At 54.2% G+C, this 21928-nt stretch overlaps 1 protein-coding gene across 2 annotated transcripts in view; it reads left to right on the forward strand.

The window, feature by feature from the left end:
* TMEM63B (transmembrane protein 63B) overlaps positions 1–20482 on the forward strand; it is a 46810-nt gene extending 26328 nt beyond the window's left edge. The window contains exons 2-24 of one of the 2 annotated variants that reach the window (XM_061991240.1): positions 1607–1805; positions 2750–2829; positions 4621–4659; positions 8166–8256; positions 9066–9103; positions 9846–9988; positions 10282–10333; positions 10617–10725; positions 11246–11316; positions 12115–12195; positions 12755–12878; positions 12961–13094; positions 13241–13378; positions 13664–13817; positions 14008–14114; positions 14904–14990; positions 16353–16418; positions 16556–16718; positions 16859–16964; positions 17112–17279; positions 17402–17517; positions 17736–17816; positions 18768–20482. In XM_061991240.1, the coding sequence (XP_061847224.1) occupies positions 1629–1805; positions 2750–2829; positions 4621–4659; positions 8166–8256; positions 9066–9103; positions 9846–9988; positions 10282–10333; positions 10617–10725; positions 11246–11316; positions 12115–12195; positions 12755–12878; positions 12961–13094; positions 13241–13378; positions 13664–13817; positions 14008–14114; positions 14904–14990; positions 16353–16418; positions 16556–16718; positions 16859–16964; positions 17112–17279; positions 17402–17517; positions 17736–17816; positions 18768–18935 (2493 nt within the window). In that variant the 5' untranslated portion in view covers positions 1607–1628 and the 3' untranslated portion in view covers positions 18936–20482. The remainder of the gene's footprint in view (positions 1–1606; positions 1806–2749; positions 2830–4620; positions 4660–8165; positions 8257–9065; positions 9104–9845; positions 9989–10281; positions 10334–10616; positions 10726–11245; positions 11317–12114; positions 12196–12754; positions 12879–12960; positions 13095–13240; positions 13379–13663; positions 13818–14007; positions 14115–14903; positions 14991–16352; positions 16419–16555; positions 16719–16858; positions 16965–17111; positions 17280–17401; positions 17518–17735; positions 17817–18767) is intronic. The other variant, XM_061991241.1, reaches the window with a different exon arrangement.
* The last annotated feature ends 1446 nt before the right edge of the window (positions 20483–21928 follow it).

Genomic DNA, 21928 nt, shown 5'->3' on the forward strand with positions numbered 1-21928 from the left:
TCTCTCTAGTTCACTCAGGGTGAATTATCCTGCCTGGTTTCCCAGTTGGCTCCCAACTGTGATTTCATGGCTTGTCTTTCTTCTGTTTTCCACTCCCTTTTTCTGCTTCTACCAGCCATGCTCCAGCTCTGTGTCTGTGAGTATCTCCTGACAGGCTGTTTGGGGGCTTTTCCAATCTGACTGACCCCTGCTAATGCCTGTACCCAGCTGGGCTTTTGCTTGTCGTGGTGCCCTTGGTCATTGGTGCTTCAGCTGGTTGGCAGCTGTGCACCCATCCCAACTGAGCCAGAAGGAATTGCTCTGAAGCTGGACTCTCTAGGACACCACAGCGAGTGGTTGGGTGGTCATTATCCAGCCAATGTTGTTCTGTGATGCTGATAAATCTCTGCAGCCATGCAAGAGATTCCCAGGGTTTAGCTGTGAGCTGAAGGGGAGAGTCTTGCATCCTGTCTTCTAATGTCACCATCCAACAGGGATGTAGAAGGGCAGGGCTGGTGCAGGGGCCATCTTGGGGACAAGAGGCTGAAGCCAGCCCAGGGCAATGCTGGTGGCTGTCTCGCACTTTGGGCAAGTGATGGCTCTTTTGCCCAGCCCACTAGGGTGGCATTTCTGGGCATGGGTAAGCAGCCCCTGAGCACTGCCCAGAAGTGATGCTGTGCCAGCCAGCCTTGCTGCATGATACCTGGCATTAGTGAAGGATTTGGAGTGAATGAATGTCAGATAAGAAGAGCAGTGCAGAGATCATCAGCCTGGACAGGTTTTCCTGTCTATTATTGCAACTTCCTTCTGCAGCTGGTGGGGTTATTTTCTGTCCTGTTCCACAAAGTAGTTGTGTTTGTGCTGTCAGTTTGTCATTTCTAGACCATCTTGGCAATGCTCAGTTTGCAGTTACCCATTCCCACCTATTCTCTGTGTATTCTCTGTGGTTCCCGTGGAGCTGCTCCACACAGGAAGATCTCCTCATATCCAAGCAGGGATGCTGCAGTGATGCTGACTTGAGCCCAGCTGTGGTCTTGTAGTAGTTTGGGGAGGGCAATGAAATAAATAACATATTTGACCAGCTAAATAGTAGAGCTTAAACCTTCAGCCTCAGTGCTGAGGCCCGCAGTGAGCAGCGGGTGGTGATTCAGCCTAATGGCACACAGCCAGGCAGAGGAAATTGTGGGATCGTGATGCAGCAACTGTCCTATAGCAGTTTGTTTCCATCATCCAGACGTGACTTCATGCCACTGCTGCGCCATTCTTTCATTCTTTAGGAGACCTTAAGCCTTCTCCCCGCTGAGGGGAAGGGTCTGAGGCACAGAGTCCTCAGGAACAGGAGTGGTCCGTGAGAAGGAGGCGCATCTAGATTGTGTGCATGGATGGGCAAACCAGGAAGGAAGCTCTGGGACTGTGCATGGTGGGACCACAGCTGCTGAAGCCCATGGGCTCTTCCAGCACCTGCCACAGCAGGTGGTCCCAGATGACTTTGTCCCTAGACACGGGTTCCCAGGGCAATCCTGCAGCATTGAGGGGCCTGAGATAGCAGACGAGGTTGGTCCCTAACCCTAGCAGGGCTATACTGTCACCAGTTGTGCCTAACCAGGCCTTTCTCTCCTTTCCACAGGGAAGACGATGAAGTTGTAGAGATGCTTCCCTACGTGATTGCCACGCTGGGCTCAGCAGGGGCCACCTGCAAAGCCTCCACATGCAGCAACAGCACCAAGGACTACTGCTACAGCGCCCGCATCCGCAGCACTGTGCTGCAGGGGCTGCCCTTCGGCGGTGTGCCCACCGTCCTAGCCCTCGACTTTATGTGCTTTCTTGTAAGTCTGCCTACTGTTGCTTCAGCACTTTCTGCCCTAATTAGCTGTGAGTGGAGGACTGTGGGCGGGTGGTTAGCATTAAGGGCCCCAAACGCCATCCTTGACTTTGCTGATGGCTGATTTCGTGTCCTTGGTCGTGTCCCTTGGCCATTACTGGCTTAACTCTAATACTTCTGCACTGAGCCCATGGAAGAGTGTTGCAAATTATCCAAAGGACGTGGGTCAAGTTAGGCCAAACCTGCTTATAGTGCCAAGTCCCTGCAATTTCACTCTGCCAAAGGCTTTACTTGTTCCTTCTGAGAAACTGCAGGACCACAGATGTACCTCAAGGGGGCTTACAAGAAAGCTGGAGAGGGACTTTTTGCAAGGATGTGTAGTGATAGGTTGAGGGGAAACTGTTTTAAACTTAAAGAGGGTAGATTTAAACTAGATATAAGAAAGAAATTCTTTGCTATGTGGCTGGCGAGGAGCTGGAACAGGTTGCCCAGAGAAGTTGTGGGTGCCCCATCACCTGAAGTGTTCCATGCCAGGTTATGTTGGGCTTTGAGCAACCTGGTCTAGTAGAAGGGGTCTCTGCCCATGGCAGGGGGATTAGAAATAAATGATCTTTGAAGGTGTCTTCCAATCTAAACCATTCTATGATTCAGTGTTGTAGCCATAGTCTTAGTGCTTTGGGATCTGAAAAAAGGCGCTTAGTGCCTTTTGATCTTGTGCTAACTTAGATACTGTGTGTTGCATCCTGAGCCTCTGCCTCCCACAGCCATCCAGATAATTCGATTTTAACAGCCCTGGGGAACTTGTGCTGTCCCTGTGGTCTCAGTGTGCTGTTAGCTGAGCAGTCCTGTCTGTTCTTACCCTCCCTGTTCCTGTAGCTCTGCACGCAGAGGACAAGGACAGAGCTGGACAATGCCTCATCTCACAACTCCTCCTTTGCTCTCTTCCAGGCACTGTTATTTGTCTTTTCAATTCTGCGTAAAGTTGCTTGGGATTATGGACGTCTGGCCCTAGTGACTGATGCTGACAGGTAAGCACGGGAGAGGGGCAGGAAAATAAGGCATGAGTGGGACCCTTCTTTGCTGTGGGGCAAAAAGGATAAATCCCCTTGTGTATGCCAGAGGCAGCTGGAGAGGAGAGGCCAGTTGCATCCCCTGAGTTCCAGGAACAGGAAAAATCCCTTTTGTTTACTGTCTTTTTTGTTAGCATCCTTCTCCCAAAACAGGCATTGATTGCTGTTGGGTCCATATCACAGTGCCTACAGGGACAGAGGTGTATGAGGGCCCTTAGAGAGGAACAGCAGATGGGAGGGAAGGGAGGAGAGAGGAAGAGAGATCCTGGTGTAGGCTGTCACAGTGAAGGCTTTGTTAAGGCTCTGAAGGTGTCTTTGTGGCTCTTCTGCATGCAGTTCGTGTTCAAAGCACTTGAAAGCAGTGGGCTGCATTTCCAGGTGCGGTGCTGCTATCCTAACGTGAGTTTAGCTCGCATCCCAAGTGCTGACAAGTCAGTCTGAAGGCCTTCCTGCCCAATGCACTCAGGGGCTACAGTGTCTGTTGGCAAAAGCCGGGGCCCTTTGGGGATGACAGCTTCACAGCAGAGTGGGGTGTTATTCTTGGTTTTGTCAGCAGCAGGAAGGGCAATGATTCTTTTCTTCCAGTGCAGAACAAGGAACTCTCCTTGATTAAGCTAGAGAGGTTGTACAGGTAGTCTGCCTCTCTGCAGGGATGGCTTGCTGTGCCCATGGCACTTTGTCGTGTGCTGGAGGCAAACTGTGGCTTCTAAAGGCTGGTTGTGGGAGGTGCTGCTTCTCCTTGATCACCTCCACAAGCTCATCACACCCAAAGCTCATCACACCCAAAGGCTCAGATGGAAATGAGCTCCAGCCTCTCTGGTTCCTTTGGCAATAGATTCAAGCAAGCTACTGTTGAGCACTCGGTGCATGACAATGGAAAGAGGAAGAGTTGCTTTCTTCCAGTACTGAACAAGGAACTCTCCTTATTTAGATAGGTGGTCCTAGATAGTGTCAGATAAGCAACTTTGTCTCTGGCTCCCCTGCTCCTCCTTTCCTGGGCTGACTGGAGAAATAAGCAACACAGGGACCTTGGGGAAAAGCAGAGAAGGGAATGGCAGGGTGAGGCCTCACTGACAAGAGGGCCGCAGCTCCTCAGGGTTCAGCTGTTTGGACCCAAGTGCTGACTGGTAGCCACAGAGACCGCACAGCTCTGACCTTCAGTGGGGAGAGAGGGACAGTCTTTATCGGAGGTGAGGCTTGAGCACCTTGGATGCCAGGGAGTGGGAGCAGGGGCCATAGGCAGAAAGGCAGTGGGGTGCCAGCTGCTTGGCAAGGGAGAACTGGTAAAGGCTGTGGATCCCAGGAAGGAGCCCCCGCTGTTTGGCCCATCTATGGGGTGGGATGAGCATTTCAGAAGGATGTGATGCTTGCTTGGGTGGGGAGGATAGGCACAGAACAGGAGTACAGATGGCAGCTGGGCAGCCCAAGCAGGCTGTCCTGACTCACTGTTGCTCAGGAGCTCCTGGAGACACCTGTGGTGTGGAGCCAAGCCAGCTTCCCAGTAAAGCCACCTTCCCTTTAGCTGGCAACAAATCATTCTGCCTTTGAGACAGCAAGTGCTCCAGGGAGGTGTATCTTGGGGTGGCACTGGGCTCTGGAAGGAAGGTTTTGTCCAGCCTGACCATTAGCAGGTTTTTCTTCCTCAGGACAGTGTGGAGCCCTGTCAAGTGCATAGGTTCCTGTGACAGAGGAGTCCCAGCCCCTGCTCTCATGGTTGTAACCTCTCCTTTTGTGTTTCTGTGCCCCCAGGCGCCGCCGCCGGCAGACGCAGCGAGAGGAGCGGGAATAGTATGTCCATTTTTCAGGGTGTTGGTTCCTCTCTCTTTCTTGCTCGCACTGTCTCTCCTTTTCTCTTACAGTTTTCTGTCTTGCTCCTGAACTAATCTAAGTGGCTGGGAATTTGGGCTTGGATTTGTGTCTCTTGGTGTATTCGTGCTCTTCTCTTTCCCTTCCCTTTGTGTTGGCCATAGCTAGATGCACCCTGGTTTTCCCCTAGGAGAGCCCTTAAATGCTCCCTGAAAGTAGCAGTGCTGAGCAGGTCCCGGCGGAGGCAGAAGGTGACACATCACACACCCTGCTCTACCTGCATATGCCCAACTGTCCTGCCTAATGATGGGAAAAATAAATGGGATTGCCTGAGCCTACAGCACGCTTGGGTCACCCAGCTGCAGAGGGGCCGCCTTTGCTGGTTCCATTCTTGCCAGGGTGCAACAAGGGCTGCTATAAGGGCAGATGGGTGCACAGAGAGGATCTGGCAGGTAGTTGCAAGACTTTTCTCTTTTTTTTTTACCTAGTGAGACTGCTGAGACCAGGGCAAATGTTGGCCCTTGGCCCTTGCCACCTACCCTCAGCTGGCAGCACATCCAGCAAGGCAACCTTGTCCTTTCACTCTTCCCCTGCAGAAGCAAAATTCTGCCTCAGTGCTGCTGAGAACATATTCTGGCATCTGAGCCTGGTGTTGCCCATTAAGCATTGCTATGGACAGTCCTCTTTCCTCTTTCTTGATGCTTTTATGCCTAAGGAAAGAGCATGTGCCATGTCCTGCTGACTGGCTGGGTGATACATACTGCAGAGGAAATGATCAGCTGGTGATATATCGCCTGCAGTGGTCACTCCGGCCAGGCTGACATGTGTCTGAGGCTGGGGCAGCAAGCTGCAGCCTCACTTCTCATACACTGTCATTTTCAAGACAAGGGCCTGCTACTGCCTTAAGAGGTTACAGGGATGCTCCTGTTTTTGTAGTTGCTCCTTGCCCCTAAAGGAGCAGAGCAGTGAAAACAGAGGTGGTGGTAGCTGTGGTACATGTCACAGAAGGGGACCTCTTGCTTGTGCTTGACTGCTTCAGTAGTGGTTGGTCCTGCTACAGATGTGTCTGGGAACTTCTCACTGCTAACACCTTGCATAGAGGAGTAAGGCAAAGGTTGCAGAACTGTTATGCTCTGAGACTTTTTTAGGGTGGCCACCTCAGTTATCCTCCTGAGTGCTTGTCTCCAGAGCGCTGCTGCTTCCTACTCCAGTTCTCCATCTCAGCTTGCTAGAGCTCTCTGTTGACACATACTCACCTCTCTGAAACCTACTGATTGAGCTGGGGTGGTGTTGGTAGCCAGAAACTTCTAAAAGCCTGTGCAGCTCAGTGAGGAAACCTTGTTGTGGCTATGCTCCTCTAAGGCTGGTGGCACCTTTCCCTCTCAGCTGTTCATTAGGCATGGGACACATGGATGCTACCTGGTGCTCCCAGCCCTTGGATGTGCAGCATTGCTCTTGATGTGGGAGGACATCCTCCTCTGCCATGTGCCTTTGCTTGAGAATCAGCAAGTGCCCTTGTCCTGGCCTTTGCCAGGGTTTGTGGTAGCCATTGGCACTCTTAATTGGTGTCTCTGCATCAGGAGGTCATGAGAAGCTATCCTCACCTCTGCCTGTAAGGACAGCGATCACAGAGCCCTGTGGAGCTTGCCACCCACACAGCCACCTCCTGCCTTGCACCGCAGCATGCCTGGCCTCCACTCCCAGAGCCTGCAGTTCCCTCGGCTGGAGGCTAGCCCTGCCATGGACCCAATCCTTCTCATTCCCTGGCAGGCTTGGCACCAAACCTGGGGCAGTAGGCAGGGTCCCACCTTTGGCTCCTTGTAGTTTAGGACAACCTTGTCTCCACCCACTTGCTTTGTAGTGCTTTACTTTAAAAAGCCTCTAGCTAGGTGCAGGTATGTTGCAGCTCCCTTTTCAGCTTCCCATCTTTGTTGAGGTTTGGCTGAGCCTTCTCAGCACTGCTGGTCATGCTGATTTTCATCTCTGCATCCCCTTGAATGGAGCTGAGTTAGCCTGGTTATAAGACGACACTCTTATCAGCTGTTCCTCCAGTGCTGCATCTGCTCTGCTGTCTGCTTTTCCAGTACCAAGAAGCCAGAAGCACACACCATGTTATTGTGCTGGACTCCTTCACGCTGCAGGCAGCAGAAATTCGCCCTCTCTCCCCATGCCCAGCTCCAAGGCCTCTGGGATTTTAAAGGGCTAAAAGCTAATGGAAGCTTGCTCTGTCCCTCCAGCAGAGCAGAGTGTTGGGCTGCACAGTCGCAAGGCTGCATGCCACTGTCTAATCTGCACTGCTGTACTCCCATGACCTTCAGCTAATCTCCTTTCCCCTCTTTCTGTTACTTCCAGCTAGGGACTTGGCAGGAGCTACTCTGCTCTGAGGGAACCCACTGGTCCCATCCTCTTTCTTCAACAGGGTCACGGGGTTCTCTGCTCATTTTCCTTCCCGTAGCGTCATCCACCTCATCTCTAGCACTTGTCTCTCAGTGCTTCTTGTCCATCTGATCCTCCTTGAGCCTGTACTGGTTACAGGGAGACCGTATTTTCATCTGTTTTTTTTTCCTTCTAGACTTCAGATCACCCATATCCATTCTTGCACCTCCAAGTTCCTGGTCGGCTGTTGTCATCTTGCAAGTGCTATTTAATTTAGGTTTCTGGACCATTTTATTCTCTCGTTTGCCAGCTGCCCCCCATGTCCATTTGAGGCAGGGGCTGTTGTCTGCTATGGATGCTTCTGCTGCAGGTTCTTCATCTAGATCCCTGCCTGCGCCTGGAGTAAAGTGTTCTGGAATAGTCACTTCTCTTGCTTTCCTGTCCTTTAGCCTGGGGTCACTCAATTCTAGCTGTCTGCCCACTCCTGCCGGAGGGGCTTTCCAAGGTGAGGCTGTGGAGCAGGTTGGGCTGAGCCTGGCTCCAGTCAACGCAGCTGCTGGGTGGGGCTCAGCTGAGTTCCTCCTCCTGGGTTTCCCTGCACTGAAGTACTAAGGTTGGGAAGGACTGGTGTAGCAGAATACAGCCCACCAGACCCCCAGCCTTCCCCTTCCCTAAGGTGAGTGAGGCCTTCCAGGACAGGAGCCACTGCCAGCACCTCTCAAGTGTTGGGGCTGCAGTGTCATGGCTGCACTGGAGCCAGAGGAGCTGTGGCACCCTCTAGTTCTCACCTCCTCTCCTCTGTCTAAACCTTGTGCTAAACAGACCTCAGCTCTGCCCTGTGGAGCCGCTGACAGCCCCTCCCCACAGGGGCTGCTGCATAACGCGAGTAGCATCTGCAGCCAAGCCCTGGGAACTGCTGGGCTCAGGAGGCTGCCTGAGGAAGGGAGTCTCTGCTTACCACTACCTCTGCTGTCTGATCTCACCTCTCTCTGTCTCACTTGGGGCAAACTGACCTCAACTAACCTCTGATCTTCTGAGTGCTCTTGGTTCGTGGCCGGGCTGCCTCTTTGCATCTTCTAACTTTGTGCCTCATCTCATACTTGTCGTTTTAGCGTAGCCTCCGCCCTGCACTCTGACAACCACGACCGCTACGAACGCCTCACCTCCGTCTCCAGCTCCGTGGACTTCGACCAGAGGGACAATGTGAGTAGCAGCAAGAGTCACACACCTCGCCTTTGAGTGGCCAGGAGCTCACAGCTTGTCTGAACCACAGGCTCTTCAGAAGAAACACTGTTTGCCCAACCTTGAGCCTTAGGTCCTGCACCTTGTAGTGTGTGTGGTGTAGAGCTCAAGGAGACATAACTACATAGCTTCTAGACGTGTGCTTAAATAGGTGGACTCTGTATTCCAGTGGTTTAATGGACATCTGTCCAACCTATCTTCTCAGCATTACAAACAATACTTGCCAGCTCCTCCTCTCGATGCTGCCTACCTCTACCGCTGTTTGGCTCTCTAAAGGGGAAGTACGGTTCAGTAGGATAATAGGGTGTGATGGATGGATAATGAAGTTCCCAGGAAATATTCCTCCCCCAAGCATCCTTTGAGGAGCACTGGCTTGGCCCAGTCTGCCTCCCCAGTCCCTGCAGAGCTCCTCTTGTGCAGGATGATGGCTCAAGTACCTGTATGGTGAATTGTCAGGCTGTCCCTAGGCTGTGGAGAGCTTCTTTGCTAGCCAGGAGCCCATGGGAGGTTGAGCTTCCAGTTGGTAGGGAACAGCCACGTGCTAGAGTCTAGCCTGTGTTATGCCCCATGGAGTAGCAGCACTGTCATCATCTCCTTCACCTTGACCCATCTGTGACTCTGCACATCTGGGTGCTCATAGTCTGTTCTCCCCTGAGCTGAGTCTGTGGAGGTACAAGGACACCAGCCTGGTCCCTTGAGCTTTTGAAGGAGGGAGCAGGGATAAGGGAACACAGAGTGATGTGAGACCCTCCTGTCTTCTTTCTGCACAGGGTTTCTGCTCCTGGCTGACAGCCATCTTCAGAATAAAGTAAGTGCCCCAGGATCTACATGGGTGACTGAAATGGGGAAAAGATAGAGGCAATGCAAGGTAGTGGGACACCCAGCACAGTACAGCTGTGTGAAGTTGCTGCCCTTGCTGCAGCTGCTTTGAAGAGCACAAGCAAAGTGTGTCCTCTGCAGAGGAAAAGCAAATAAGTGCTAAAGCCAAAACTAAGATCACATAGTGAGTCTGTGACAGAGGAGAGCACCCAGCCCGGGTCTCTCTTACCTCAGTCTCATCTAAACTGCTGTGCAGAGATGCTTCTCTCCCCAGGACTCCAGCTAGGGGCACTGTTGCCAGAGGAATGGCTGCCAGTGGGGGACTGGAGGATGCAGGGAGACACTTCCTAGCCTGGGGATCCTTGGGAGTAGTTTCCTAAGCACTCTGTGGCTTCAGAGCACTGTGGAATAGCGTCAGCCATCCTATCTCAGCAGGGGAGGCAAGGCCCACCAGAAGAGTGTGAGGTGGGGTTTGTGTGTGTCCAGCTGCCTGTCCTGGGGGGCAGAGGGCAGGGGCATGGGGAATGGGGCAGCAGTAAGCATTGCACAGGCAGGTTTCTGCCCAGGTTGGTTCATAGTTGGGTGCTGGGCTCCCTACCCCAGCTCCACGTCTGGGGCAGAGCTGGGATTGTGTGTGGGCTGAAAGCAAGAGGGCAGCTTTGACCCTGTGCTTTTCTCCAGCACCTGAGGGAATGCAGATGATTTCCTGACAGCCTTTCTCTTCCTGGCAGGGATGACGAGATCCGAGACAAGTGTGGGGGTGATGCCGTGCACTACCTGTCCTTCCAGAGGCACATCATCGGGCTGCTTGTGGCTGTGGGGGTGCTCTCTGTGGGCATCGTCCTACCTGTCAACTTCTCAGGGGACCTGCTAGGTGAGTGCAGAGAGCCTTTGGCCGGGCTGAGGGAGGGAGCCTTTGGCCGGGCTGAGGGAGGGAGCCTTTGGCTGGGCTGAGGGACCTGCTTTCAACACTGTGTCACTAGGGAGCAGTGGAGGGCAAGGATAACAGGGGGGCTAACTCCCCCCTGCTGTCCCACTGTGAACAAGGGGCATTGAGAGAGTCATCCTGGGCAGTCTTGGTTTTGTGATACACCACAAGTGGGATTCCTGCATAGCTGGGCCGCTCAGTATAACCAAATGTGCTTGTATCTGCCTCTTTCTCCCTAGAAAACAACGCCTACAGCTTTGGGAGGACAACTATTGCTAACCTGAACTCTGGGTATGTGTGGGCAGGGATGGGCAACTGAGACCCTTGGGGGCTATTTTGTACGTGTCCGCTTCCTGCAGAGCCTCACTTCCTTGAAGGCTACATTTTTTTCCCTTGCTGTGAGACTGCTGTCCCTGCTCCAGTTTCCAGGCTGAGCTCCTGGAAGTTGGCTGCAGGGCACGTGGGTGCCACGGTGGTTATGTTGCTCATGGCCCCAGCGCCTTCAGGGCCTGACCAGCCATACAAAGAGAGAGTGGCAACCTTGTATTGACCTTTGTGGTGTCCCTTGTGACAGGAATAACCTGCTGTGGCTGCACACATCTTTCGCCTTCCTGTACCTGCTGCTGACAGTGTACAGCATGCGCCGGCACACCTCCAAGATGCGCTACAAAGAGGATGATTTGGTGAGCAGGATCTGACCCCTCTCCCAGGCACATTTCCTCATGCCCTTCTTTCCAGTCGGGTGGTCTTGGAGAGAGTGCTGAGCACCCCACTTCTCACAGCAATTTGGTGCTGTCTTACTTTGGCTGTTCTTTTATCTGCTTGGCCAAAGGCAAGTCTCCTCCGGAGCGCAACTCTTACTGCCTGTGGGGAAACAGAAGAGGCTTGCACCACTGGGTGAATGCATTGGGGATGCTGTGCCTTCCTCGGGGTTGCTCTAGCTGCTTTTGCCTTCTTTGTTTCTTCAGAGTGTCTCTGTTCAGGCGGCTGCAGTGTAAGCCCCTTGCATGTCAGTCTGCAGCACAGCAGGGTGCCAATAGCTAGTGGAAGCATAGGAGAGGGAGCACCCTGGGTGCTAGAAGTGATGTGGTTGCCCTTTCCCATTGCTGACTCAGGCCTTGAGGGGTTTTGCTGCAATCCAGTCCTTCACACCATCCACACATACCTGTCCTCTCCTTTGTTTTTTATCTGCCTTTCTTCCAGGTTAAGCGAACTCTCTTCATCAATGGGATCTCAAAATATGCTGAGCCAGAGAAGATCAAGAAGCATTTTGAGTGAGTCTCACCATGTGCCTAATGAAAGGCTGCTCTGTAATGGGGATGTTTTGTTGGAGTAGTGCTCATGTTACCTGGAATGGCAATAATACATTGACAGCAGAAAGCTTGTCAAAGTCAGCAACCACTTTTATTTTGGACACCTCACTGCTACTTTTCTGCACCAGTTTTTACCTGAATGTGCAATGTCCTTGGGTTTGCACCTAGGGATATGGCAACTGCCTTGCAGAACATGGTAAATAGTGTCCAGGGCATGTCCTGAGATGCAGTCAAGTTTAGAGATGAGGTGCAGGCAGGAGGTGGCTATAGGATGTTGTGTTGCTGCTTCTTGCCCTGCTTACAGGCTTTTGTAGAAAATTACCTTTTTAACAAAAGACATAAAATCTTCCATCAGCACCTCAGTGAACACACTGTCAGGGCTGTGTCTAGAAGCACTGTGGGGAGGAGAAATGCTTTGTACCCTCTGGGAACTCTTCTACCTCTTTCTGATCCCAAGACTTGTGCCCCATGAAGGCAGAGAGGGGATGTGGGGTCAGAGGGGTTCCTTGCTGCTACAGGGCAGAAGTCCAAAGAGGCTTCTCATACCAAAGCCCAGACGATGTAGCATTTGCCCCATGTGTGTGTTGCTTCCGCTGTAAGTTAGAGGGCCTGCAGGCTCCCCTGCTGCCCCCAGCAAGCTCTTGACTATGTATCATGATGCTTGGCCCAGGGCAGGAGATAAGTTATGGTCACATGGGGTTTGCTCAAGCATACAGCCTTTGGTGCGGGGTGTGATGAGCTGGTGCTTCCCACCTGCAGGGAGGCCTACGCCAACTGCACCGTCCTGGAGGCACGTCCCTGCTATGATGTGGCCCGACTGATGTTCCTTGACGCAGAGAGGTAACCCTTGGCTTGGGGGAGTAGGCAGGGTGGGACAAGGTCACAAGCTCCCTCTCAAGTCACAGAATCACATAATCTCAAGGGCGGGAAGAGACCTTGAAAGATCATCTAGTCCAGCCCTCTTGCCAGAGCAGGACCACCTAGAGTAGGTAACACAGGAACTCATCCAGGGGAGTTTTGCATGTCTCCAGAGAAGGAGACTCTACAACCAATCTGGGCAGCCTGTTCCAGTGCTCCCTCACCCTCACGGTGAAGAAATTCTTCCTTGTGTTTCTTTGGAACCTCTTATGTTCCAGCTTGTACCTGTTGCCCCTTGTCCTATCATAGGACATCACTGAGAAGAGCCTGACTCCATCTTTCTGATACCTGCCCTTTATGTATTTGTAAACATTAATGGAGTCACCCCTCAGTCTCCTCCAAGCTGAAGAGCCCCAGCTCCCTCAGCCTTTCATCATAAGGGAGATGCTCCACTCCCTTCATGATATTTTGTGCCAAAGGAGCTGTTCTGAGCCACTCTCTTTCTTTCTTTCCTTTCTTCTCTTCCACTCTTCTGTTTCAGGAAGAAAGCTGAGCGTGGGCGAATCTACTTCACCAATCTGCAGAGCAAGGAGAACACCCCATCCATGATCAACCCCAAGCCTTGTGGCCACCTGTGCTGCTGTGTCATCAGGGGCTGTGAGGAGGTAGGGGCAGAGCTCAAGGTGTTGGATGGTGGGACACATAGGGTCCCCAGCTCTCTGCTCTTACCTCTGTCCCCCTAACCAGGTGGAGGCCATTGAATACTATACCAAGCTGGAGGAAAAGCTCAAAGATGACTACAAGCGGGAGAAGGAGAAGGTGAATGAAAAACCTCTGGGAATGGCCTTTGTCACCTTCCACAATGAGACCATCACAGCCATGTGAGTGCAAAGGGTCCTGTCTTCCTCGGGAAGGTGACCTGTTCCAGCTCTTGCATTAAAACAGAGGAATGCCAGCATTAAGGCATCCCCCTCAGCTTCTCCCCGACAGCCCTAGGAGTTGTCATCTCCCTCTTTCTCTTCTTCAGAATCCTCAAGGATTTTAACGCTTGTAAGTGCCAGGGCTGTGCATGCCGTGGGGAGCCCAGGGCCTCCTCCTGCAGTGAGTCCCTCCACGTCTCCAACTGGACTGTCAGCTATGCTCCCGACCCACAGAACATCTACTGGTGAGCAGTTCTGTGGTGCTCAGTGGGCCCTGCTGATGGGAAAGGGATGCACCCCTTCTGTCTGCCTCCCCATCTGCTTCTTTGGTAACCAAATGAGCAATTGCTGCTGAAGCCTAACCTGGCTGAGCTAGAGGTCTGATCTGACTTGGAGGAGGAAAGCCTCGGGCTGGTGTCCAACTGCTGTTCAGGCAGTCTGGGCTGTGGTGTGCACGTGAGGCTCTGGACCTGCCCTTCATCCCTGTGCAGCCATCCCAATGCTCTCCTCCCTTCCTTCCTCTCTCCCAGGGAACACCTCTCCATCCGGGGCTTCATCTGGTGGATCCGCTGCCTTGTGATCAATGTGGTCCTCTTCATCCTTCTGTTCTTCCTCACCACTCCTGCTATCATCATCACCACTATGGACAAGTTCAATGTTACCAAGCCCGTGGAGTACCTCAATGTAAGGCCCTTGGAGACAAGTATAGGACAGGTAGCATGGGAGCCACCTTGAGACACAGCAGCCCTTGCAAGGGAGGGGATAGGGAGAGAGTGTCAGCACTCCCCGGGTCTCTCCACGAGAGAGATGTTGAGCCTGCCTGGGAAAGCTGCCACACCGTGTAACACACAGTCTCATCTCTGCCTCCTTGCAGAACCCCATCATCACCCAGTTCTTCCCAACCCTGCTGCTGTGGTGCTTCTCTGCTCTGCTCCCCACCATCGTGTATTACTCTGCCTTCTTCGAAGCGCACTGGACCAGGTAAGGACAGCCAGCACTTCTTGGTCATACCAGTGTGCTACCTGACCACTAGACACTGACATAAAGCTCCTGGCTGGATCCTTCTGCTTGAACTTCTGATCTCCAATCCAGGCACGGTGTGATGTTGCACCTCTTGCTCATCTGGGTCTGCTGTGGACACCTGTGCTACCAATCCTTAGCTGCTGTTGTGCAGCGTGATTGTCCGAGCAGAACTTGGTGTAGGTCTACAAGGAGAAGAAAGCTGGGAGGAGATGGGGCTGGTCACCTTGAGGAAATGCTAGTAGTGAGGGAAGTCTTGGCTCAGATGAGTGGGCAGGGGTGGTGTGCCTGTACCCTCGTGTAAGTCACAGATTTTCCAAGGGAAAAATCAACTTTACAGTGGCTTCTGGCCACGGGAAAGGTGTTTGAACTGCTAGAAATGTGCTGCTTGTGAGGCACATTCCCCACAGGACGTGTGACATAAGCTTTGTTTTCTGCTCTGTGTTGCAAAGGCTGGTGGGGAGGATGACACGAGCTCTGAGGTCGAGAGATGACTGCAGAGAATCCTCTAAAGATCAAGGGCTGGGAGGGAGGGCCTGTGAGATGAGAGGGGAGGAACTGGGACTTGAGAACAGACCTCAGACCCTGGAGGGAAATGCCTGATGGCATATTGATGTACCAGTAGTGGACAGGGTAGGATTCCGATTAGACACTGCAAGGTGCTTTCTGATGAGAACCGGGGCCAGGGCCGCTACTCTTGGGGGTGGTGGAGTAACGGTGAAAGGTTAACAGTCTCCTCTCTGCCCTCAGGTCTGGGGAGAACAGGACAACCATGCACAAGTGTTACACCTTCCTCATCTTCATGGTCTTGCTGTTGCCATCGCTGGGCCTGAGCAGGTAGAGATGATGGGAAGGGGAAGCACATGCAGAGACCTGGAGCAGAGGGAGGGTTGAAGTGCACACCTGGTTGTTCTCCTACACTACAACTTTTCCCCGCTGCACAAATGCCCTGGCCACCACCCCCTTGGGAAGGTGGCCTTTAGTTCTGGCTGGGTCTCTAGGAGCTTAATGAACGAGCCTGCAGATACACTGGTATGTGTCTATGGTGTTACTAGTAACACAGCAAGTGTCGGCACAGTTGATGGACACATGCAAAGAGTTTGCTCAGGTAGGTGTGCTGGTGAGGAAGACACTCCCACCTCTGTGCTCAGCACGCACTCTGAATTTTGCACAAAGGGAATTGCTCACTTGAGCCAGAACTGAGTAGGTTGCACTCCTGGGCTGTGTGCAGTGTGGGATAGTTATGTGTAGGCTACAGCAATGCTCATCTATTTGGATGTGAGGCCCAAACCTTCCTGCAGGGGTTATGGAAATGCCCCATGGCAAACAGCATCAGCTGCCAGCCACCCACATGGGCCCTCAGCGCCAAACAGTAGCCAAGTAGGGAAGCGGTGCAAGGAGGGAAAAACTAAGTTATGGGAGTGGGATGGGAGTCCTCACTGGTAGGGAGTTATAGAGAACCTACACCTGTTTAGATTCAGGATACAGCCCCTAGTGGTGAAGTCGGGCAGCTCCTGAGAATATAAAAGCTCTCTGATAGAGGCAGAAGAATAGCCCTCCATCCCAGTGGGTGACTGGGACACGTTTGCCTGCCAGGTTAAAAATGCCTTGTTGCATTGTAACCCTCCGACCTGGAGAGGTGAATGCTCTTGGAAGGTTTGTGTTTTCGCTACATGCTGTTAAACAGAGCACACTCCCTCTGAGGACTCCATCTCCCTGCCGTTGCCTCTGGAGCTCAGTGCTCTCCCAGTACCTGAGGTGCCAGAGGATTGGATGGTTTTGCATTAGAAGCTCAGAAATGAGGAAAATGGGATTTGTTTCTCCTACAGGGTTTCTTATATCTCCATGTTGGAGGGTTCCTTATACCTAACCAGTTTCTTCTGTAGAGTCAGTCAATTGTTCCTCATGTGGATGTTGCACCCAAACAGAAGGTGGGGGGAAATGCTGGAAGGATTGGGGCAAAAGAAGAACCTCACACATGAGGTTGGGAAGCTTTACATCCCATTTCAGGTGCTGCACTCTTTTATCCCAGCGTCTGATTTCCATAATTGCTGGTGACACATCTCAAGAGGGAACGTAACAATCTGTGGTCAGCTTTGGGTCCTTCTAGAGCAGCGTCCACACGTTTGTATGTGCGTGTGTCTGTCTATTGTTGTTTCTGACTGTCCCTCTTTCTCTTTTTGCCCCACTCCCCCACAGCTTGGATGTGTTTTTCCGCTGGTTGTTTGACAAGAAATTCCTTGCCGAAGCCGCTGTGCGATTTGAGTAAGTGGAGCTGGGCAGAAAGCCCTTTGGCATGCTGGGACGTTCCCGTCGGCATCCAAAGGCACCGGGGGCTCCCAGCCACTGCCCTGCGGTGGGGACAGCACCTCCTGCAGCCTCCTTTTGCTGTGGCTCCCCAGGTGTGTGTTCCTGCCAGACAACGGGGCCTTCTTCGTCAACTACGTGATCGCGTCTGCGTTCATTGGGAACGCCATGGACCTGCTGCGCATCCCTGGCCTGCTCATGTACATGATCCGCCTCTGCCTGGCCCGCTCGGCTGCCGAGCGCAGGAACGTCAAACGGGTACGGGCTGGGGCCCACAGCAGGGCTGTGGCCTCCCTGGGGGTGGGGGTGCTGCGCTGGGGCTCCCCCATGCTGCCTGTGCATGGCAGGGTGCGCGGCGTGACCCTGCTCGGCTCCCAGAGCCTCTCCTCCCTCTTCAGCACCAGGCCTACGAGTTCCAGTTCGGGGCTGCTTATGCCTGGATGATGTGCGTCTTCACTGTGGTGATGACATACAGCATCACCTGCCCTATCATCGTCCCTTTTGGTAAGTGACGCCCCACCGCCTCCCTGGGGAGAGCTCGAGGGAGGAGAGGCAGAAAGGGTGGCAGGGGGATGATGCTCCCTGTCAGTCAGAGGCACTGGGAAGGCGGGCTGGTTCCCCGCTCTGCTGGCATCCCTCCCTTTCTCCCAGGACTCATGTACATGCTGCTTAAGCACCTGGTGGACCGATACAACCTGTATTACGCTTACCTGCCTGCCAAGCTGGACAAGAAGATCCATTCAGGGGCTGTGAACCAGGTGGTGGCAGCTCCCATCCTCTGCCTCTTCTGGCTCCTCTTCTTCTCCACCATGCGCACAGGTGCGTGTTGGGCTGCAATGCCAGCTCCTGGCCTCCTACAGAGCCACTTACCAGTCCTGGCAGCCTCCAGAGCACAGTCAGGCTCCCTCTGACACTACCACTTTGATTTTCCTTTGCCTCAGGGTTCCTGGCGCCCACTTCCATGTTCACCTTTGTGGTCCTCGTGATCACTATTGTGATCTGCCTGTGTCACGTCTGCTTCGGGCACTTCAAATACCTCAGCGCTCACAACTACAAGGTGAGGTGGGGTGCTGGGAGTGGGGCAAGGGACCTTTTTGGGAGCACAACTCAGCTACAAAACAGCAGGGGCTCAGGGAGACCTATACTGCTCCCCAGCAGAGTCTCCCAACTCTGGCTTTGCAGAGGGATCAGTCACAAGGCTGTCCCTATGCTGCTCTTGTGATGGGACAGCAAACATTGCACCAACAGTTTTTCAGTTTGTCCTTTCCTCTCCAGATTGACCACACGGAGGTGGATACCATAGAAAACCGGCAGAACGGGAGGCCTGCCACCAGTCTGCCAGCTCCCAAATCAGCTGTGAGTCCCTGTCCCCACCTCTATGCCCTGGTAGGCTTTTTGCTTGGGTTTGGGAGCACGGGGTAGCTCCCTGTCCGAGGACCTCACTCCTCACCTCCCTTGAGGCAGCACCCAGACTCTCCCAGTGAGGATAGGAGGCAAGTGTTGCCCCTCACCTGAGCCGGGTGATGAAGCGTAACCTCACACACTCCCCTTTCCTGCTGCTCCTCAAACACTGCATTTGCTTTCTGCCTCTCTTGGCTGGGACAGAGAATCCAGCTGGGTCAGTCTCCCTTCTCCTTGTGCATCTTTGTACGACTGCCTGTCAGCAAACGCTGTTGCCCACTGGGCTGGTCCAGGCCCAACGCAAAGTGGTCTCCATGGGCATTGCTTTGAAGGGCATGAAAGTGCTTTAGGGACTCCCTTCCCCTGCCCAGTTCTGGGATCTCAGAGTCAGTTTTCTGAACTGCCCTGTCTCACTGCCTCACTCCAGCTGCTTCCTTCCACCGTGACACTTTTCTAACTGTGGTCTGTGCAGAGAGGGCTGGGGTATGCATGTGGAATCCAGGCTCCTTCCCAGTCTCGCTATACCTGAGGGCAGCAGCATCTCTCAGAAAGGAGATTCCCCATGGGACAAGTCTGCTGGCAAAAAAGGGAGCACAGTCTTCGCACCCACATGGGCTCCAAAGAGCTGAGAAGCCCCATGCTGTCCCAGCTCTGGCTCACTGCAAGGGCTCCTTGGCCTAGGACCCTGAGGTTTGACAAAGCCACTGTCACAGGACCAAGGCAGCCCCACTCTTAACCTCTCCCCAGTACCCCACGTGGTGCCTGGCGCCTTCCTTGCCATCCCAGCCTCTCCCCACGCTGCCCCTCTTGCCCGGCAGTTGGAGTGGTGCTGCCCCAGGCAGTGTGTTCTGCCCACCCTGAGAGCTCCCTGGGCTCACCCATGTCTCTGTCTCTGCCCTCTCCCAGCAGAAGTACATCGCCCAAGTGCTGCAGGACTCCTCTCCCGAGGGCGAAGCCACCGAGTCAGAGGAGCAGGGCTCTCAGGACGAGGAGCTCATCAACGCTGATGGCATGAACGACACTGATTTCCAGTCATGTGAGGACAGCCTGATAGAAAATGAGATCCACCAGTAGGGACCTCGGCAGCGGGTGGGAGGGGAGGGCAGCGGGCAGGCTGTGCGCACCCACCCCTGGGGAGAGGCACCCCGGGGGCTGCCCCTGCCCAGTGCTGCTGCTGCTGCCCTGGGAAGGTGGGGCGGAGGTCCCGTCACATGCTCCCCATCCCCTGCCCCTCCACCCCTGTGCCAGCCAGCAGCTCAGCAGGCATGCTCTGTACTAGCTGCCTTCCTTAGCGTGCCCAGGGCTCAGGAGGCAGCTCAGCAGCCGTGCTCTGTACTAGCTGCCTTCCTTAGCGTGCCCAGGGCTGGGGATGAGGGGGATGGTGACCTCCAAGTTGCTGCTGCAGACCTGCACGAAGGAGGAAGGCTGGGTGCTTTGTGGGGAGGGGCACAGGGGGAACCTTTAGGGTCTTCTCAGCAGGCACCCCCGTCCTCCATCCTCCTGGTGAGAAACACTAATAATTTATTAGATGTACAGGAAAGTGACAAATGAAAAGCTTTAGTCAGTGTATTGGAAGCCCCACCTAGGGAGGGGGTTGGCTTTTGTTGCACATTCTCCCCATACGTGCCCATTGTCAACCACTTGCAGCATCCACCTGGTGTGCTGTGTCAGGAGCTGGGCCAGGCAGCAGAGGGGTGAGAGAACTTTCTCCCCTCCCTGCCACAGGGAAGGTGACAGCCTGGCCTCGTGGTCAGGGTTGACATCACCCTGTGGAAGGGGCACATGGTTGGCATGAGCTGGGCAGCCCCTTGCAGGGTGAGGGGTGTCAAGGACATTTCTCATGTGCAGAAAGAGGCGCAGGCAGCCTCTCCCCCAGGTCCTGTCCTCTCTTCCACCAGGGCCACAGGCAAGGGCTTGCAGCATCATTTTAAGTGGCATGTCTTTTTGCACATTTTACTCCCCCTTCAAGCAGAAATCAAACTGACCCCCATATGGTACTGTGCCCCCCTTTGCTGCCCTGTGTCTGCACAGCAGGGTCAGGCCTGGGGGTGGGGAGGCTGTGCTGGGAGCCTCCTGGGTGCTATAGGGAGAAGGGGAGAAAGGGTCTGAGACTGCAGGCCCTTGGCATCCTGTGGGGTTGGTGCTGCCTGGTTGCAATGGGTCCCCATGGCCTGCCTTCACTGAGCTGCCATGGGCTCTTCACTGGGCTGAGGCGGTTGGAGCTGGGAGAGTCCTGGGAGAGCAGCCACTGAGAGCCCTCTCCCAGCAAGCCCAACATCTTGAGGAGCACAAAAGCCTTGTGGTCTGTGCTAGGTTTCTTCAGCTCCCCTGACTGGGTATAGGCTCCTCTGGCATCATTCATCCTGAGAGGGGGCTATTCCTCCCCTACCTCTGCCCCTGGCCCCTCCCTGGTGATAATAGCTGTGTTCCAGAGGCAATGAGGGGACAGGGTCAATGGGAGAAGTGCACTGGAACCCCTGGCCTCTGCAGGGACATCTGACCCTGTTTGAAGGCTCTTTATGAGGAGGTTTCTGGTCAGGATCAGTCACCCTCAATTGCTTCCCCCTCCCTTTGTGTAAAATGTAAAGGAAAATAATAAATCTCCCTGCTATTGAGCTATATTTATTTCCCTCACCCTCCTGCCACCATCCTGTTCGGTGCTCATTGCAGACACTACCCCCCTCCCTCTACCTGTTCTGTGTGTGCTGCTCCAGCTCGCTGGGGCTGTGCCCTCCAGGGTCAGAAGGGGCTGGGGGGAAGGGGACAGTCACTCACCTTTTCAGTTCCGTGCCGTGCTGGCCCTGTCGCTCCAAGCACTTTACTAGACCTGACCAAGGGCAGCATCAGCCCTGCCCAGCTCTGCTGGGGGAAGGGTGGTCACATCCCACGGCTTTTCTCTCCCTGCCCCCTATTAGAGGAGACGAGCCTGGCACACAGAGCAGGCGGGGGCAGGCTGCTCCATGGAGGATGGAGCTGACTTTCCCTGCACCTCTCTATAGGAATCGTGGGTATGGAGGAAAAGGGGGGCAGAGGGGAAGAGATGTGGGTGTTCAATGTGTGGGGAGGGCAGGCACCCTCGCTCCCAGGGCTCAGCCAGGGCCGCTGCTGAGGGGCACCTGTCCATCTCCTCCATGGTCGGGCTAGAAATGAAATGAGCACATGATGTGAGAGCTCCTGGTATGTGCCCAGGCTGGGGTAGGGCAGGTGTTGCTCCTGCCACCCTGTTCTTGCCCCGGGTGCAGCAGGCAGACTGGGCTGCCCCAGGCTCTAGGTAAGCCCAGGGCTGCTTCTGCAGCTGTTGACTCTGCCCGCGGAGAGCGGTGTGTTCCGAGGGGCACTGGCTGTGTAGAGATGTGTATAATACCCTGTATATATTTGTGTACAAAAGACCAAAAAAAAAAAAAAGGAAAAAAAAGGAGCCATTGTTCTTGCAGTCTTTTCTTTGTGGAGCGGGTTGGGGGCTGGAACCTGGGAGCAGAGGACCCCAGCTGCAGCAAAGATGCAGGAGCATGCGTGATGCAAAAAGAGGAGTGGGGGTTGTGCTCTCCCCCTCCGTGAACACAAACCCTGCCTTACCACGGGGGGGACCCAGCCAGTGGCTCATAGGCTCTCCTGGCACAAAAGGGCTTCCTCTCTGGCTCCAAGAGGCATCCAAGGTTTTGCTGCTAAAAGCCGGTGGCTGAGGAGCAGCGTGCACAGAGGCTGGGAGGGAGAAGCGCTTTGGGAATGGGGTGGGAGTGGAGGGGAGGTGGTGACAGAGAGCAGTAGCAATTTATGTGGCCACTCCTGGCTTCATCCAGGAGCCTGGAGAGTGGCCCAGTGTGGGTGGCTGGATCCAGCCTCAGGTGCTGGGCCTCTGGAGCACAGTGGGGCTGGGAGCGCTGCCCTGCCCTCAGATGCCAGTTGCAGCTCAGCCCTCCCCGATCTGCGGGGGCAAGCAGGGAGCAGCCGGCCCCCAGGACTGCTCCCTGGGACCACTGCCTGCTGCTGTGCCATGTGCCAGAGCTGGGGTGGCTCCCAGGCCACTGCTGCACGCTCAGTAATTTGTGTATAGTGGCCAGTGCCTG

This window comes from Colius striatus, chromosome 2 (genome assembly GCF_028858725.1).
Source record: "Colius striatus isolate bColStr4 chromosome 2, bColStr4.1.hap1, whole genome shotgun sequence".
Taxonomy (NCBI): domain Eukaryota; kingdom Metazoa; phylum Chordata; class Aves; order Coliiformes; family Coliidae; genus Colius; species Colius striatus.